Genomic DNA, 19497 nt, shown 5'->3' with positions numbered 1-19497 from the left:
CCCGAGGTACCACTGTACTTGCTTTCTTATATTCAGTAGCCAAAGCCAAAATTTCAGTTTCAAAGCATCCATAGTCTATTGAATACTTAGCTATTTGTTTTGAGAACCTACATTTATGACCAGGAGAAGGCAACTGGTAGGAAGTTTTGGCAATTCAAAAAAAAATAATGAAAAAAATAAAACGCTTTTACAACTTACTGTATATACTCGTGTATAAGCCGACTTTTTCAGCACATTTTTAATGCTGAAAAGGCCCCCCTTGGCTTATACCCTAGTGAGGGTCCCAGCTGAGCACATTTCCAGCGGCAGCAGAGGAGGAGGAACGAGCAGCCCGAAAGCAGCCCTTTCGGACTGCTCCTTCCTCCTCCTCTGCTGCCGCCATCAGCCTCTGCCTCTCGGCAGCACCCTAGGTAGGCAGGGGGACTGGAGGGGCTGGGGGGGAGAGAGAAGCCCCCTCTTCCATGTGCGCATGCGCGCACGCACACTCCAGCCCACCAGGAGGTTTGTGGTGTGGTGAACCGGCTTATACTCGAGTCAATAAGTTTCCCCAGTTTTTTGTGGTAAAGTTAGGTGCCTCGACTTATATTCGGGTCGGCTTATACTCAAGTATATACGGGTATTTACATTTCAACAGACTATATTTGACCAAATTCTTCTTTATGTAACTCTCTTACAGAACATAGGAAACTCGGCAATCTAACTGTGACAGTGAAAAAGACAGTCCCTTCTCCAGAATCCCTTCAGATCCTGTACCAGCGCATGAGATATGAATATGAGTTTTACTACTACATCAAAGAGCAGTTTCATCTATTAAAGCGCAAGTTTGGACTACGATCTTCAAATAGTAACTCTTCTCCTAGACCAGAATTTGTCATTCCTTCTCCTTTGGAAACTGAAGAGCCAGTAACAGAAGATGAGGAGCAAGATGATGAAAAGTGGTTGGAAGATATCTATAGAAGGTGATGCAAGCATCACCTTCTCTGCTGGCTGAAGCACCCAGATTTTTCATAAACTATTAAGAAAAATCCTTAAGGAAGTGAGTTACTGCACAACAGCATTTAAAAGACATTTTCCCCAGGATGAACTGATTATGAGACCTCTTTTTGAGAGGGTCTATTTCTTTAAATTTATATTTGTTTCCCTTGGCTCCATAGGATCATAGTAGCTAGGACATACTTTTAAATGTGCCATTTCATTACAAATTACGGTACATTGTCACTGTAAAATATTGCTGTATATGGTACCTATTTGGCAGAGTGATGTAGATCACAGCATAGGTCATCTGCAGTTTTCTCAAAACCTGTTTTTCTTTGTTAGTATTTATACCGAATATTTTACAGTCACATTTGATCACTTGGAATTAAGAGCAGGGTATTGGAGGTTTGTATTATCTTCTGAACAGGGAATTCTGTTGTGCTAAAAGAAGAAAGAAATGCATTACTGCTACACTAATTCTGGATACTATTTAGGCTATGTTTTCCCCATGGAAATTAATAAGGGCATTGTTGACAAACCAAGTAAAATTGCAGGGGAAATTAAGCTTATCTTGTTAAATGTATGGGTACATCAGAGTTCAACACCTTTCGAAACTGATGAAAGTTAGGAGAGCAAATGTTTGCAGAATTTGGTGTTTGTTTCACAGAGGAAGCTAGGCTACAGGGAAGGCACTTAACTTTACTCCAGATTTTAGAAGGAGAAATCCTTCTTAGTGTATTATTCCCAGTCCTTTTATTACACAGAGACCCTAAAGGAGGGGAACACAAATAGTCAGGCATCTTTTCAAAAATGTGGGCTGTTCTAGTTGAAAGAACATTTGTGCTATGTCATAAATGCATGATTTGGTTCCAGCTGAGAGAGATTCTTGCTGAAGTTAGAAGTCTCTGTTCAATGTGCCTCATATCTTCTGGACGGTTGAAAATAAGATAGTACCTAATACATTTGGGGTGTATTCCATGATGCATTTATTGAAGAGATACAGAAGAATGTTTACTGCATTACCTACAAAGTGTATTCCACTCTAACCCCTGACCCCGTTTCACAGTAACAACTGTCTAGGCATGGGCAGGTTCTCCTTTAACTTAAACCAGGCATGGCCAAACTTGGCCCTCCAGATGTTTTGAGACTACAGTTCCCATCATCCTTGACCACTGGTCCTGTTAGCTAGGGATGATGGGAGTTGTAGTCCCAAACCAGCTGGAGGGCCAAGTTTGGCCATGCCTGACTTAAAGCAAAGGAGCAAGGAATTGCTGTTGTTTTGGTCATACTCAAATGTGTGCTGGGCAGAGTAGTACAGTCAGCATCTCTGATAGGGAGCTGGGATGAAATGGGATGGAACTAGTTTGTTGGTTTACCAGGAGCTCTACTTCTTTTCTAGTGTTTTATCTTTCAAATTCCCTTCTCAGAGCTTGTGAGCATCAACTAATATTGTAAATCACCATTATCTATTACATTCTGTTGTTTACTATACTACTTCTATCAGGATTTGAACAAACATAATTGTGTTAAGGCTCAATGACAACATGGATGAATTATCTTGTTGCTAGTTATGTCCTAATTTTGTGGTTCCAATGCACTACTCTGAAGGAACACAGTGGGAGCAAGAAATACAGTAAATAATAATTAACCAAGATGCTGCATTGTATATTTTAAGTGGTTTCTATGAAATTACATTTAAAGAGTAACGATTAGTTTACACACTGTGGATTTCTTTTCTTTTTTAAAAAAGCAAATTAATATTCACATATTGGGTTTCTTTTTTATCTTTTTTTAAAAGAAAAGATCAGATTTTATCCGTGTCTCTAGAGTCCTGGGTCACTTAACATGTTCACTTTCTCTGCAATTTCACTGCTGCTTAAATCTATTTTTATCATTCTATTTAATATTTTTCTTCATGAATACTTTGTAATGTTAAAAAGAACAGGCTGTCGGGTAATTTACTTGCTAGGTTTCAGTGTTGTATATTTTTTGTACAAAGCAACTTGGCCTCTACTCCCAGAAAGGTACTTCATAAATTTATTTGGCACATAAGCTTTTAAGATTCCTAACACAACAGGTCATTTATCTGTCATGAAATAGATTTTATAATTTACTTTAAATGACTTAAAAGCACACTTTAAGTTTGTTAATCGTTTGACTTATTTATTGTGACTTTTCAGCACATTCCAAATTCTAAGTTGCTCAGGAAAGGAGTTCATTTAAATGATTTTATTTTGATGGTTCTTTCTTTTTCTTTTTAGAATGAAATCACTGTTATAAAGCCTTCAGCCCATGACACCCTTTTAGGAAGCACCATACTTGTTTGTTAATCTCTGTGAGAGAGAAAAGGTCAGTTCAGGGCACATGTGAAAAAAAACAGAGCATATATGTACATTAGGTTAGTTGTAAATGAAAGCAACCAGTGTTTGAATTAAATATTCATTAACTTATTCACTGACGTTTTGATATTAAACCATAAGACATCCATCTAAACTTTTTTTTATTTTTAGTCCACTAATATTTCCATTTGGAACCTGTGCTGTTCTTCACAAAACCAGTAATCCTTCTGTGGGTTTTTTTCTGGATGTAAAGGTTAAAGCATTTTCCATTTGAATCGCCCTAGAAAAGATTATTTTATAAAGCACTGTTTATTGGTGAAGGCCACACTTACTTTAAGCAAGCTATTTTGAGATTACTTTGCTACACCTTGAATTACTTTGAGGCACAAGGCCCAAAAGTTAACCTTTTCTAATTATATGAGAAATACAGTGAATATTTGGAACTGCACTGGCAATGTGCTTTATTGCCGTTGTGGAATAATTTTTAATGCATAGTGGTAAGAGCTTTGACCCAAGCATTGCTTTTTACTAGTTAACATAGACATGGGTGTGGTGATATTTGATATCTAGGCTCAATGCTCCCCTTGTCCACAGTTCTCAGGCACCTTGCTAAACTTTAAAGAAGTGTGTGCGTCAAACCACAAACACACAAGAAATAACATGCTGTAATGGTGGTAAAATGGCTTTGAATTCCAAAATCACATTAATAAATTGTACATTTTGTGTAATTTATTTATGTTTATTTTGAAGAGATACAATAGCATTGCAGTTTTCCAAAATGCACTCACTTTGTGAACCCATGAATGTCCTTGTTTCTTTTAAAGGTACATCTGAAATACTTTAGTTTATATGAGTGTCTTGAGTGCCACATGGCTTTTGTGATGAATTACATTAATTTGTGGTAGAATTTAATAACTCAGGCCAGAAATCAAAACTGTACTTTTTAAAGATAAACAGGTTCCAACTGATAAAAGCAGTTAAGACAGGCTTCCAGCATTTTTTAAAGGAGTAATACATATTCCTTTTTTGCAACGAGAATTTACATTGAATTTAGGCTTGTACTGTTGCCTATTGCCTACAAAATTACATTTGAAAATAATTAAATGCCATGAAAACTAATAAAGGCCTGTAATATGCAAGGGTGAATGGTGCATTCTCTCCTTCTGTTTGAGTTTGTCTTTCTATAATATGAGGGTTGTATGATCAGTTCTTCAGTCTTTAAATACCCTGCATGGTGATTTAATATGAAAACAGTGGGAGTACACATGACAAGTTTTCTTAGTTTGTGTCTTAATCTGAGTGGCTGATGAATAGTTTTAGAAATTTTATATAGTTAAATAATTCTTTTTAAGTTCAAGTCCTGCTAACATCTCTTAAGTTGGCCTTGTTCCTCACCTACATTCAAAATAACTTTTCAATATTGTACCAGCCTGCACTCAGTGAGGAAATGGTTTTGAAGGTTCACAGGTACAGGCAGATGTTTCTGGTACCTATGGAATTTTTCTCTAGTGACTTCTGCTGGTACATGTGCTATTTCAGCTTTTAGTGATGCAAAATGCCCAGTTTCAGAGCTAATGTAGATTAGGGGCTAAATGTTTATAAGCAACTCAATATTATTATCACTTTTTATCACTTTAAAAAAAAAACATGTATCATGTAAAACTATATTGGCAACACCATCAAAGGAGGTAATCCCAATCCCAAAACGCCTTAAATAGTAAAAATGGATCCATTCACTGGAGAATAATTACAGTAATCTGTCTGAAATAAAAATAATGCAAGAATTGCTGGGTATGATTTTTTTTATAACTTTGTTTTAATTAAAAATCATGTTATCTTCTTTCAATTTATTTGTAATGAGCTTTAGTTCCCTTCAACATCTGAAGATATCAGATCAATTAATGTCAACATTTGGGCACTCTCAACTAAAAATGTTCCTCCTGAACACAATCTATAATATAAACATGTGCACCTCTATTCATAGAAATTATCACAGCACACTCAAATTCATTCAAAAAACAGCTCCTCTGCTGCATGATATTAGAATTTGTGTATGAATTATTGATTATAACACATAGCTTAAACCAGCTTACTTAAAAATCTAATACAGACAACTGCATCTTTGTTGAATGTAATTGATTGTTCAAATATGACACAGAGTTTGTGCAGACAAACTAATTCCTGCATCCAGAATGCAAATAAATAATGGGGTACGTCTGTGTTTGCTTTTTATCTGGTTTGAGAATTCTTACATTGCTAGATTGTCACTAGTTGTAGTATTCCCAGTCTTAGTACAGTATAAATTTCTGAAATCAAGTAGACAAGGTCCCTATAGTGCAAGAATTGGGAGATGATATTAGTGGGTGAAAGAGGATATGGAGTAAAGGGAAGCTTCTTGGTGACCCTTGGATATTTCTGCTAATCTTTCCATTGAATGGTTTTCCAAATACCTGAATGTCAGTACAAACAGTATAAAAACAAAAAGGAAATCCCCATATAGCCCTGTGGGACACAGAATAGAACAAACTTGGCAACAAATTCTATGCTCAGCCAAGAAGACGGCACTGCCGTCTTGAAGAGCAATGAGGGAATACTAAAGTATGGGTGCCAATCTCCCTTTCGGGCATGGTCTTAAAATTATCTTTATGTATTTGTCCTGAAAACTATGGTAGAGCTTATGGTTCCAAAGTCATGTCCCTTGTAGGGATGAAAATTGATTATATATAAAGGAATAACTTGTTAGAAACCTTTTATTTCATTTTTTAAAAACCTGAAAAATATTCCGGATTTTTATTTTATTGGCAAATGAGTGTATATGTGTGGGTGTATGACTGGATTCATGAATCTGAGACAAGCTTGAACTGACTAAAGCCTCAGCAGCAGTAGGCTCTTTATGATAAACCACAGTGGAATTTGGAAACTTTTCAGCAACTTTGACCTTAACTTTGTCTTACAAATATCACAGTGTCAAACAGCATTGCATATGTCTCCTCATCATGGAGGCAGAAGGAATAATTGTCCAGCCAACTCTCTTTTTCCAAAACAATACTCTTCGAGTCAAAGGAAAATAGCTAAGGTCTTTAATTTCCCTAAATAATGTCCAATTTTCTTTCTGAAATGTTTCGTATTAACAATAAATATACATTTTGCAGCAAATACTTTATAGTAACTTTGGATTGCATTATAATTACATGGAAGTAGATTTCTGTTAAGTTTCGGCAAACTGTATGCAAACTAATAGTGCTCTCTATACCATGCCATAGTGCATGGCATTCACCATAGTTAATGGTTTACAGTGAATGTGCAAAGTTGGATAGACTTGCGTAACTAGGGATTATGGGTTGTTCGGCATGTGGGCAAGTGCACATCTGCACAGCCCAGCCCTGTGGTGTGAAGCCTGGATTGTGCCCATTATCTCAAATCAGTAGCCAAATATTAAAGACAAAGGGGCTCTTGAGTCTTCGTAGCCACATGGCAGTTTGCAATTCTGTGAGCAATAAAATTCATCCACTGCCATGACTTTAAATCATTGGGGAGGGGGGGATCTGTAGTCATTATGCTATTTCTTTTTTCCTCCTAAAGATGGGCTCTTCTTTCTCCTGTCATGCACATTCCCACCTTTGGTATACAATCTCAGAATTCAGAGTCTGAATTTTCATTCCATGAAAATGTTGTACAAAAGTTCAAGAGAAGTGTATGTTTATATTACCCCTTGGTGTTCCAACATCCTGTATAGAGGGGAGGCAGGATCATCCCAAATATGGGTCACAGAGGCTTTGATTGTTAAAAGGGGAAGCAATTATTTTCAGCAAGATGGCTAAGGGAACAATTCATCCCTTCTCCCTTTTTATTTTGCCTTTATGTATTCACATACTGTATTTATTTCCAAAAATGGAACTGTTGGAAAATAATGTACTGTCAGTGTCAATATAGTACCAAGTTATTTCACAGTCATATACCAAACATATCTTAGCGCTTTTTGTTTAATGTCAGCAGCAGATACTATGAATTCCAGTCTAAGTACATCATTTCAGATCCATGTTGCAGAGCTCTTATCTCTAGAGATTCTGATCAATGTAAACTTTTTTCCAGCCTGAAACATTTGCCCTCTAAAAGATTTCCACAAAGCCTTTCACTGGTAACCACAGAGCGGTCTCCTGTAACCCACCTGCATTTCCTGCTCTTGATCTCCCCAACCTTTAGTTGTGATCTATGTAGATTGTCTTTCTGGTCAAGAAAACATGACTCTGATCTGTACAATGCCTACTACACACAACAATGTTTGTTAATGTAGTGGATACAGAGAGTGGGGGGAAGGATGTGGATGGGAACAGTGCACATAAGGTACATTTGACTGTCAAAAATCAAACAGATGTTGATTTTATTATGAGAATTTCCTTTTTAAAAAATATTAAACTGGTTTTGTGCACACTAGAGGGAGCCCTGATCACAACAATAATTGAAAACATATTTCAGAAACTCTGCAAACAGCACTCTTTATGTCTTCATAAGCATTGATAAATTTTAATTAGGAAATTACTACATTTATTTAATGAGAAAATTGGCTTGCCCCCATAGCCTGCTGCTTAATTGTGACATTTGATTTCTTTTCATTTCTACCCCACCTTCCCTGAAGGCTCTAGGCTGGTATAACAAATTAAAACTCCACAGTTGCTTAGGAAAAAACACCCCAGCCACCAAGAGAGAGCTCCTATCATATTGTCTTACAGTCCTCGTGCAAAGGATTAAACCTTGGCCATGAATGGGCTCCTACAAGTCATTGCCTCTTGTGTTCTGTACTTTTATGAACACAGTGGTTGGGTGAGGAACCAAGGGCCAAACTAGACTTTTGTTTAATATGGATGTAGCATGTACCTTGTTTTTCCTCAGCTAATTACAGGCATGGGAGAGCCCGATTCTGACTGCAAAGGCAACACTGGGAGGGAAGGCTTTTCACTCACCCACCACCATCAGAACAAAGATTGGGGCCCCAAGCAGCTAATACCTAAACTAAGTTCCAACTGTGGCAGGCAAGTGAAGAGATAAGGCTCCTCTACCTGCATGCTGCCTTTGTGGTGAGAATTGGGCTCTCCTAGTTAGCTAAAGAAAAACAAGGGACATAGCTGCCTGCACATCTAATTTGGCCTGAAGGAAGCTTTATTGGCTCAACTTAGTTTGTGATGGGACATAGGAAACAAGGCAGTCTCTATCTCCATTTCTCCTCCTGTGTGTATTTGTAAGTTATAAAGCAAAACAAAAATTCTTATGTTGATCTTCCAGTAGGACAATCAGGGTTTCCGTACCAAATTTGGTCAGGAGTTCAGAAAGCTGATAATGTTCAAGGATGCTTGAAGTGGCTCAACAACTTTCTCCCCTTTCCAAACCATAACTTGTTCTTTCCCTTTTTGTAAGGACAGAAGATAGCAGGAATCATGGTTGCAAGTGATGACTGGTGTTGAGGTTAAATCTGATGAATTGAAGGGCACTGAAGAGAGTAGTTAAGTCAGGGGTCAGCAAACTTTTTCAGCAGGGGGCCGGTCCACTGTCCCTCAGACCTTGTGTGGGGCTGGACTATATCTTGGGGGTGGGGATGAACGAATTCCTATGCCCCACAAATAACCCAGAGATGCATTTTAAATAAAAGCACACATTCTACTCATGTAAAAACACGCTGATTCCCAGACCGCCCGTGGGCTGGATTTAGAAGGTGATTGGGCTGGATCCGGCCCCCAGACCTTAGTTTGCCTACTCATGAGTTAGATAAATACAAATTTTCCCTTATGATAATGAAAGCCTCTTGGTCAAAGTTGTACCTTATGTAACAGTGGAGTAGCTTGCGCTGTGTACACACTATACCTTTAAAGCACATTGAAAACACATCATTTCCCTCAAAGAATTCTGGGCATTGTAGTTTACCCCTCACAGAGTGACAATTCCCAGCAACCTTTGACAAATGACATTGTCCAGAATTATTTGAGGGAAGGAATGAGTTTTAAAGGTATGTGTGTACATAGTCTTGAGTGTGAAGGTGGAATTGCATGTTATATGGCCACCACTGAAACCAGCAACCACGAGTTAGTAAAGGTAAAGGGACCCCTGACCATTAGGTCCAGTCATGACCGACTCTGGGGTTGCGGCGCTCATCTTGCTTTATTGGCCGAGGGAGCTGGTGTACAGCTTCCGGGTCATGTGGCCAGCATGACTAAGCTGCTTCTGGTGAACCAGAGCAGCACACAGAAACACCGTTTACCTTCCCGCCTATTTATCTACTTACATTTTGACGTGCTTTCGAACTGCTAGGTTGGCAGGAGCTGGAACCGAGCAACGGGAGCTCACCCCGTCGTGGGGATTTGAACTGCTGACCTTCTGATTGGCAAGTCCTAGGCTCTGGTTTAGACCACAGCGCCACCCGCTTGTCCCCTAATGTCTAGGACAACTTACCTATATCCTGGCAGGACATTATAAATAACTGGCTGTCATTAGTCCTATGGAGGTGTCTTGGAGGAGGTGATTGGATCCTGAGGAGGAGAGTGCCTGTTTCCTTGCCCAGTCCCAGGACTCTGGCTACATGCCATCCTTCGAAAGGAAGGTGCAGGGGGCATGGCACTTATTGGAGCAACATATTAGCCATGTGCTGCATTTTACAATCTGCCTTGCCTAAGAATGACTCTGATTTATGGATTAAACCAAACTGGGAGTTCAGTTCATCCAGCAATAAGGGCCAGGACACTGGCAGAGAGTGAACAAAAGCACCCCACCATGATGTTGGGACACAACTAGATATTCCTTTCCTTTTAAGTGGAGATATAGGGTGGTGTTGAAGTGAATAGCTGTGGTTAACAGAACAAGACTTCCCCTCCCTCTCTTTCCCCTGCATGTGCTGGCTCCAAATCTGCTCTGGAGTTTGGGGAAACCCCTAGAACAGATGTAGGGAATTAAGAGGGGCAGGATTTCTGCTGATGGGAAATCCTTGTGTTTACACAATCGACGACTTAGTCCTACTTTGACTACTGCCCTTCTATTCAGTCTGTATCTGTATTGGACTTGGCATTATTTTTATATCTGGTTTTACTGTTCATGGGTTTTATTGTTGAAAAACTTCAGCACGTTTAATGGAAAGCAATTACTAAATGAAATGAAATAAATAAACTAGGGCATTACAGGGAAGGAATGACAGATTTGTTTGTTTTTTGAAAGGAATTGTGTATTTAATATGACAGGCAGCTCTAGGCAGAAAGAGAGTAGGAAATCTTAGGAATGTGAATTTAACTGAGATACCCAGTGGGGGCTGATTGCAATTCTAAGTTACAGTGTGACTACAGGTGACCTTTTCAGGGTCACCTGAGATTGAGTCACAAAGAGCAAGGCAAACAGAGATTCACCTCCTCAGTAAAAAATAAGAACGAACAACCATGCAGCTCGTTTTGGTTTGTGGAAAAAAATAAGGTTATCTGATTTGAAGTCATATGGACGAATAGGGAAGAAGTTAATGGTACAATTATGGTCTGTGGTCTCGCCCACATCCAGTGAAAGAGGTAGAAACAGGTATGTGTGTGTGTTAAAGTAAGAGGATGTAGCTGAGGGATAATTCTGAGAAAGAAGAGTAGACAAAACAAAGCAGCAGCAATGGATCTGTTGCTGAAAAAATCACAGAAACAATATATCTTGCTGGAAGGAACAAGAATGGAAAAAGTGTCTTGATGAGTATGCATGTAATGTTACACCACAGTTTATTTTTAAAGATACATAAAGTCAGGGAAACTAGAAAAGAATGTGTAAAATCCTTTCCATAATGGAGTTCAGACTGTTGGCTGACTCAATTAAAAATAAAATAAAAATAAAATGGCCCAGCTTCTTTACAATGACTTCGGAAATAGTAGCTACTACTCTGCTCACACTGCCGACACAGGCCTCAAGAGGGTGATTCACTGCCTATTTACAGTCAGTGATGAAGCGAGGGCTGGATCTCAGGCCAAAATCCAGGTCCTGCAGCCCAGGGGTTCCCCAGATTACCCCCAAGCCCAGCTGCAGATGATGGGGGCAGCACCAAACAGGCTCACCACAAGTCCCTGGGCTGGCATGGGCATGCCAAGGCACACCGGGGCTGGCACTGGTTGCCACAGCATCCTTGCATTTTGCTTACTTTTAAACACATGTTATAGTAAGGGGAGGGGCAACCAAATTTGTTCATGGTTACAGAGGCTAATTTTATTTTTCTTCTACATTAAAATGGTGTTTATTGATAAGCTTATGGAGTTAGCATCAGCGGCGGCAGCCCTGTTTTATTCCTTTAGTGGTGGTGGTGCTATGACTTGAGTTCAGACCTGCATGTGATTAGAGTGAATCATAGAATCATAGAATCATAGAGTTGGCAGAGACCACAAGGGCCATCGAGTCCAACCCCCTGCCAAGCAGGAAACACCATCAGAGCACTCCTGACATATGGTTGTCAAGCCTCTGCTTAAAGACCTCCAAAGAAGGTCTTTATTAGCGTTGGCAAAAAAAGAAAGTTTCTTCACATACCAGGACTGCAAGGGCAATTGTTAAGCATGGAATGGTTGCGGGGGGGGGGGAGAGAAAATGAAGGTAGCATCTTTGGGAGCCGTAGCAACAGCCTCCCACCAATGGTGTGGCTAATGATTGGGGTGAGGAGAGAGGTGACAAGGCGGCCAGCGCTGCACAGGAACACCCACAGGACCCCTAGGTTGTCTTGTGCGGTGTGCCTGCACATCTGGAATCTCGTCCCCATTTCACCCATCCCGATAAGCGGCAGCAACACTGGAACCAGGAGGTTATTTCTGTGGTTCCACCTTGCTGGGTGGTAAATCCAGGGTCTGACATTGCTAGCTGCAATCACCTGCCATCAGAGTGCTTAGAATACGTTGTTTAGTGCAGGGGTGGGCTGCACAAATTTAGCTCATCAAGCTACCCTGTTTGGTGCCCAAGTTCATTTCCCCCAAACCACAGCCACCTGCCCCACACCTGATGTCATATGGGAAGTAGGTACATGGCTTTTAATGCTTAACAGACCGCTGTATTTTAATACTTTGTTGGAAGCTGCCCAGAGTGGCTGGGGAAACTCAGCCAGATGGGCGGGGTATAAATAATAAATTATTATTATTATTATTATTATTATTATTATTATTATTATTAGGAGTTTCAATGAAATCTGCTTGGTGTTGTTGGTGCAACAAAGCCTTTGTGCTGCAGCGCCCAACTGCAGGACAACTCATATCAGGTGATGGACAAACAGCTCCACCCACCTGTCAAAGTTGGCCTGCGCTTCCCCACCCCTCTCCATCTGGATTGCAACTAATTTATGTTGAATGGCTCATGTACCCAGATCACTTTTGAATGCAACACATTTAGCATAAACTATCTACTTTGAGCCAGTTTAGTTTGCCCAGCCACTGAGCATCCATGAATGCACACAGTGACCCAAGGGACCCAAGGGTTAAAGCCTCAGCGCCTAGGGCTTGCCGATCGAAAGGTCGACGGTTCGAATCCCTGCGGCGGGGTGCGCTCCCACTGCTCGGTCCCAGCGCCTGCCAACCTAGCAGTTCGAAAGCACCTCCGGGTGCAAGTAGATAAATAGGGACCGCTTACCAGCGGGAAGGTAAACGGCGTTTCCGTGTGCGGCTCTGGCTCGCCAGAGCAGCGATGTCACGCTGGCCACGTGACCCGGAAGTGTCTCCGGACAGCGCTGGCCCCTGGCCTCTTAAGTGAGATGGGCGCACAACCCCAGAGTCTGTCAAGACTGGCCCGTACGGGCAGGGGTACCTTTACCTTTATCTACTTTGAGCCAGTTTAGTTTGCCCAGCCACTGAGCATCCATTAATGCACACAGTGACCCAAAATGTCTGGTACATTTGACAGTGACCACAGGCTCACAGAACCTGGAGGGGGGGGGGGCTGAACCAAAATGGATGTGAAATGACTGTTGGAAATTTGGAAGTGACGTTGAAATGCTGAAAGTGAATTTACTGCCATGTGACATCAGGTGGGAGAATGATCACCTACTATGTATTTTTATTAAATCATTTACGATAGAATCCAACAACACTACGACTTTCTGAGCTCTTGTTTTGTGGCACAAATGAGAGTAAGTTGAATGAATGCATGCCACAGTACTACATTCTTCACAGATTACTAGGTAATCCTTTCTAGCTGCTTTCTACACCTGTGGCGATTTAAGTTTGTTGTGGCTGAGGGGAGAAAGTGATCACAAGAAAGGCATGATAGGGTGGCTGTACTTAAGTTTTAGCGGTTACTTCTAACTAGCAATGGGGAGAAATCCAGTTCACTGCATGAATGGAAATTCACGTCTCCTTTGAGATATGAAATTATCTAAATGGTGTGTACACATGCATTTTATCTGTATACCGCCTTTCCATAGTTCAAACCATGTTCAAGGAGGCTTACAACATTAAAAAAAACACTGTGTCATTACAAAAAATAACAAAAGTAGTCATAAATAATAAATAAGAAAGAAATCAAAAAGTACACAACCAAATTAAACAATTTCCACATTAATTAGAATAAGATCTAAAATAAAGATAAAAAGTGTTATCAGTACTGCAACAGCAATGACCTTCCCCACAACAAACAATACCCCAGCCCAAATCTGTATTAGGAGAAAGTGCACATAAAATGCCTATTTCAGAAAAGAACATATGTATGTATTAGGCAAAGTTGCATACGTCCGTATAAATGTACACTAAAACACTGACATATTTTCATGAGGACTTAAAACTAATAATCACAAACTACAATTCTATTTTTCTATGAAACAGAAATCTGGAGAACTGAGCTTAAGACTTGAACAATAGGGACTGTGAGAAACTGAAACTGACAGATTCATCCATCCCTATTTCCAGCTGACACGAACACTATTCTGCCTGATCATTAAGCAACCTAATAAGGATATCCACATTTTCCTCTTGCAACTCTTATTTTCCTAATGAGATGTTATGAACAGCCATTTGGGATGGAGAATATAATTCTACTCAAGTGAAAATGTAACTATTTTGGTAATCCAGCAATACAACTGACAAGGGCTATTGCAGTGCTGATAACGGAAAGGGAAAACACTCCCTTGTGCTCACAGGCATATCTACCTTTCTCAGCCAGCAGTGAAATCCTTGGCACCTGCACAGATAGGAATCACATGCAAGGTAGTTTATTACTATTTGGTATCACAGGCAGGCTAACCCCTGGCATCAAAAAGCAATGAAAGTCCCTCATTAGTCTAGGTGACACACATGGATGAATAATATCAACCCCAAGTCAAATAAGTGGGCATTTGTCTTAGATAAGGAACCCTCCAAATTCGTTTTGCTAACTAACTGTATGGAATGTACAGTATTTCCTGGAACTCAAAACGTGGGGTCTGCAGCACGTGAGCCTATGGAAAAGAAACCTGTACATTTTAAACTGATTTGGCAAGAACAGTTTTGAACACTCTTTGCATTGCTGATTTGCTTTTGGGAAGTAACACGATATAATATGGAGTGTCCTAAAAGGTATAAAAAGATAAAATAGTTAGGTATAAACAAAGGGGTAACACAGCAGCCTTACAATCTAATTAGCTGTTCCTTCTAAACATGTAGTTGTGTAAATAATTGGATTTTTAGAAAGACAGTGTAAATCTCCATTACTATGTTTGCTGAAGAAAACCAGAACTGGAAAAGGCTAATAAATTTTTTCTTCCTTACAGTTTTGTGATATGAGGGAAAGTAGGAGCAAATGCACAGCACATCTTTGATTTTGTGTTTTGCTTTTAATTCTGTTTATTTACAAGGTAAAGAAATATATGCTCAGATACATGAACAAACATGGGATGGGAGGAATATAAGTAATATTGCAGCTTTACTTCAGAGTTTTCATGAATGTGCACTTTTAATCCACGATCACGGGAACAGATGTAGAAAGTGGGATGAAATATGAACTGAGGGAGGGACATTGTTGATGAGTGCCACAAGGTTCCTGCATACAAAAAGGAATGTTTATTGTGTTTCTTTTGCAATGGTGGTATTTACAGGAGAAGTGACAAATCGGGAAGTGTCTGAATCAAAATTGTGACTCCTGATCTGTGGCTGGATGAAGATATTGACAAGTACTTCCTGACTTTGAGATCCTTGAGCAGCTTGCTTGCTCACTGGTTGATGGTAGGGCTGAATAGCCACTCAGAATGAAAGGAGGCCCACAAAATGAATAGGCTCATTCTAAAGCCAGTGTAGCCAGATGCCCTTTTGGACCCTCAAATCTGAAATGCATGGAATGTGCTTAAATGTCTTTATGTACAAATGCAACTGGGACAACTTCTTGCGGTCCTACAATTCCCTACTGGAATGCTCCTTCACCAGAAATATATTGATGTGATTTTTAATTCTGCAGCCCGAGGGGAAGAGGGAAATCATAGCTCTTTTTATGTTTCTGGGTGAGTAGTTTCAAGAGAATTTTTTAAATTATCAGTAGCTTTAAACGCCACATGACTGGTTCTTGCAATGGAATGTCTGATTCGGCAAAGAAAGTTTGCTTGCCCATTTCAGAAATCTGTTCTCGATTTGCATTGCTTCATTCAAGTTTAACATAGCTGTTACGTTTAATGCCGCTCGTGGCAATTTAATACTCTACTATATGAACCATTGGAACATGCTAAAGCAGAAAAATATGCTCAGGCTTAACCATATAAATAAGTTAAATTCTTTATAAAAAAATATAAAGAATGCAGCAGAAAGCAGAATATGAACACCTTTACAATTTATAAACACACTGATCCATAAGGCCAGAAGTGGAATGCAGGGGGCGGGGAGAAATCAAATGAGGAAGAGCTAAGAGAAGCAAGCTATTTTGGGTAAAAAAAGACAATAAATAAAACAAGCTACAGGATATCTATTAGCTGATAATTGAGATTGGCTACTGGTTTAAACTGAGAAGCCAGATCAAAAATTTGACTATTAGAACAACATAATTTTTGGAGTTCTTCCCCCTGAAACACACTGGCAGTTAAGGACTGGAATGTGATGGAGAATCTGAGGAATATATTTCAGATGCTTTGTTTGATTTTGTTGAACTAACAGTAGCCAACTGGAGCAGGAAGGAGTCTCTTCCCATATAAACTTTCGTCATTCTCTGGAACATCAGTGAGGATCTATGATAGCTGCATGTTCAACTAGAGAGAGTGCTCAAAGAACTATGGCTATTACTAATATTGTATAGTATTATTGCTGGCATCTGTCTCGAGAGACAATGGAGTGTGCCTCTGGGGGTGAAGCCAAACTCTGTGTTGGCAGCACTGAAGTGACCTCCCGGGAACACAGGCCTAGGCAGTGTATATGGAGGTCCTGGGCTGGCCAGAAGCAAAGATTCTCTGCAAGAATATCAAGGTTGACTTTGTCAAAAGTCTTACTTTCAAAAGCCTTTTTCCAGAACAAAGGAGCCAGACTGCCAATGGGGATTATCAAGTTGCAAACACAGTACAGTGGTACCTCAGGTTACATACGCTTCAGGTTACATATGCTTCAGGTTACAGACTCCGCTAACCCAGAAATAGTGCTTCAGGTTAAGAACTTTGCTTCAGGATGAGAAATCAGGCTCTGGTGGCATGGCAGCAGCAGCAGGAGGCCCCATTAGCTAAAGTGGTGCTTCAGGTTAAGAACAGTTTCAGGTTAAGTACGGACCTCCAGAACGAATTAAGTACTTAACCTGAGGTACCACTGTACAAATGTCGCCTGAAGATTACCAAAGTTGGCAGCAAAGCGATGTCTTTGCTTCTCCCGACGCCTTCCAAGGTTACCAATACATACAAGATTTGTTTTCTATCTTTTAAATTTAGTATCTTTTAAAGTTTATCAACTAAGTTTGTTCTTTTAGTGGCTTTGTCTGGGATAATCATCTGGCTTTCAATTTACTGAAGCATTCACTTCCCTTTGTCCAAGCAAGCTAACAGCACTTGGATACTGAAATCAAAAATTAAAGCTAAAGGATTAATTGGCCGCTTGTTCATTGCAGCCAGGTTGACATTGCCCAAACACTGGAGAGACTTATAATGTGTGCCATTGGACTACAGGTGTGATATTTAGCCCTCATGGAAATAGTGACTCAAAATGGTATTTCTTCATGCTATTTTTTAAAAAAATTGTTTTGTCTTTGCGCTCACTTATTTTTTATGTTAGCAATAAGGATCACAGTAAAAATCCAGCGTCCTATTATGCTAAAATGAATGGCACTGTATTTTTATTTACACACACATACAGAACTTTACTGTGGTCCATAAACCCAAAATACACAGTACTTTTTTTTTTACATTGACACTGTTGTTTAATTGTATTTTTCTATTATTCCCTTGTATTCATGGATGCATATTTGTACTTACTTTCACACTGATTGGAAGCCGCTTTTTGTCCTTCCCAAAAGAGGCTCCTGGGAGGCTGGAGGGACATTGCTGGAACAACTCTTGGGTTGGGGGAACTGGCTAAAATGTTTTAAAATGTTTTAAACAGTTCTAATTTTGGTTCCTTTGTTTTGTTTTTGTCAGGCTGATGTTGGTTAAATGTTTAGTTGGGTTGGTGGTTATAACTGCAAACTATTTATTGTTGTTGTTGCTATTATTGGTTTCTATTGATTTGTTTGTTGCTTGTATGGGATATTTTGATTATTAATGTTTGATGCTTTGTTGTGTTTTTATATATGTTGTAAGCCGCCCAGAGTGGCTGGGGAAACCCAGCAAGATGGGCGGGATATAAAATTTAGAAATATTATTTATTATTACTGAAATCTAGATACACTATGTCCACAGCAGTCTTCACAATGCTTTGCCTTTGAACTTCACAAGGACCATTTGACAGGCCACTCCTGAAGAAAAGAGGACTGAATAAAATGCCTCTTTGGTTTGATTTGACAAAGCAATTCAGTTTGCCTGAAAAGAAACCTCAGTCTATTAGGAAATAGAGTATCAGCTGGTGAGATTGCCTTTTACACATGGTTTGTGGATTGCAATTTGAGGCAAAGCGTTTTCCCATTGTGTCCCTATGATTGTCAGCAATTTGAGAATTCACAGAAACCTCTCCATCTAAAGCAGTTATGAAAACACGCATCCTGGCAACCTTCACAATGGCTATACAGGTAATAGCAGAGAGCCCTGCAGCTCTCTGGAGAAATTTCGTTATGGACATAAACAATATTATTTGTTGAGATAATTGAGGGACGTTTGAATGAAAGAGTGCTGCTTTTAGTGTCAAACAACTTTCTCCTTTGGAAAATGGGCTTTACAGTCCGGTGTATTTCAAAAACCCCTTTGACCAAAGGTAAGCATGGAACAAAAAACACTTGACATTTTTATTCCATGACACTTCTTTGTTTTTATAAAGTGTGTGTCTGTATGTGTACATAAAGTACTGTATATGTAAAAAAGTAGGTAGATATCTACAAGTATACTCATGATCTTAACAAACTACTGAAATAGAAGTCTGTACTAGAGAGGCTTGTTACTCAAGTTCAAAATAGTTTGCTTTATGATGCAGATGTTCTCAAAAGTTCATCCATATTTGCAAAGTGAAGCCAAACCCACACAGAGTGTCTCTCAGCAAGTTAACTGAAGTCTGCTGCTCAACAGCCAGTTTATATTTCTGTTTGTGTTTTAAGAAAACATCTTAAAATAACACAAAATTAGTTTTGAGCATTCCACTTATTCTTGGGACACTCAGGGTGACAGAACTGCCAGCCAGCTCCAGGATGAGGCTAGACCCACAATGTGTTTCTCTGAATGTTAAGTATGCTGTGTTCTGTGGGCCCACAAAAGCCAAAAGACACATGCTGTTCCTCTTCAAAGGCAAAACAGGAAGGATCCCACTGTATTGTTCAAGGGCCCTGGGAACCATCTTCTCTGTTCGAGCAGGAAGACTTTATGAAATAAATGCATCTGGAATGATGATTCCACTTTGTCATTTTTCCAGTCTAAAAGAGTTTCTGGAGCGTACAGAAGAGGATACGGGGTAAACAGTTTTAAGATTCCTATACTACAAGGACTGCAAAAGTAACTTGAACAGTAAAACCAAAAGGAATTTGAATCAGGGCAAACAGCAAGATCCAAATTTATAGGCATAACTAGTTTCTATTTTATTAGGAAAGCTGGTAAAACTAAGACTGAAGCATTTTGTTTTCTAAAAATAAGACATGCTAG

At 39.6% G+C, this 19497-nt stretch overlaps 1 protein-coding gene and 1 long non-coding RNA gene across 3 annotated transcripts in view; one reads left to right on the top strand and one right to left on the bottom strand.

Annotated features, from left to right (window-relative positions):
- The window catches only part of UST (uronyl 2-sulfotransferase), a 128886-nt gene extending 124426 nt beyond the window's left edge, over nucleotides 1–4460 (top strand). Inside the window, exon 8 of the mRNA XM_079971555.1 lies at nucleotides 677–4460. Coding sequence (XP_079827681.1) covers nucleotides 677–963 — 287 coding nt within the window. The 3' untranslated portion in view covers nucleotides 964–4460. The remainder of the gene's footprint in view (nucleotides 1–676) is intronic.
- Nucleotides 1–19497, bottom strand: part of LOC307213570 — a 77690-nt gene that overhangs the window by 20603 nt on the left and 37590 nt on the right. The gene's annotated exons all lie outside the window — the stretch shown is intronic.

This window comes from Podarcis cretensis (assembly GCF_951804945.1).
Source record: "Podarcis cretensis genome assembly, chromosome: 3".
NCBI classification, from domain to species: Eukaryota; Metazoa; Chordata; class Lepidosauria; order Squamata; family Lacertidae; genus Podarcis; species Podarcis cretensis.
Note: the sequence above shows the minus strand (reverse complement) of the source record. Positions and strands in the feature narration are given on the sequence as shown.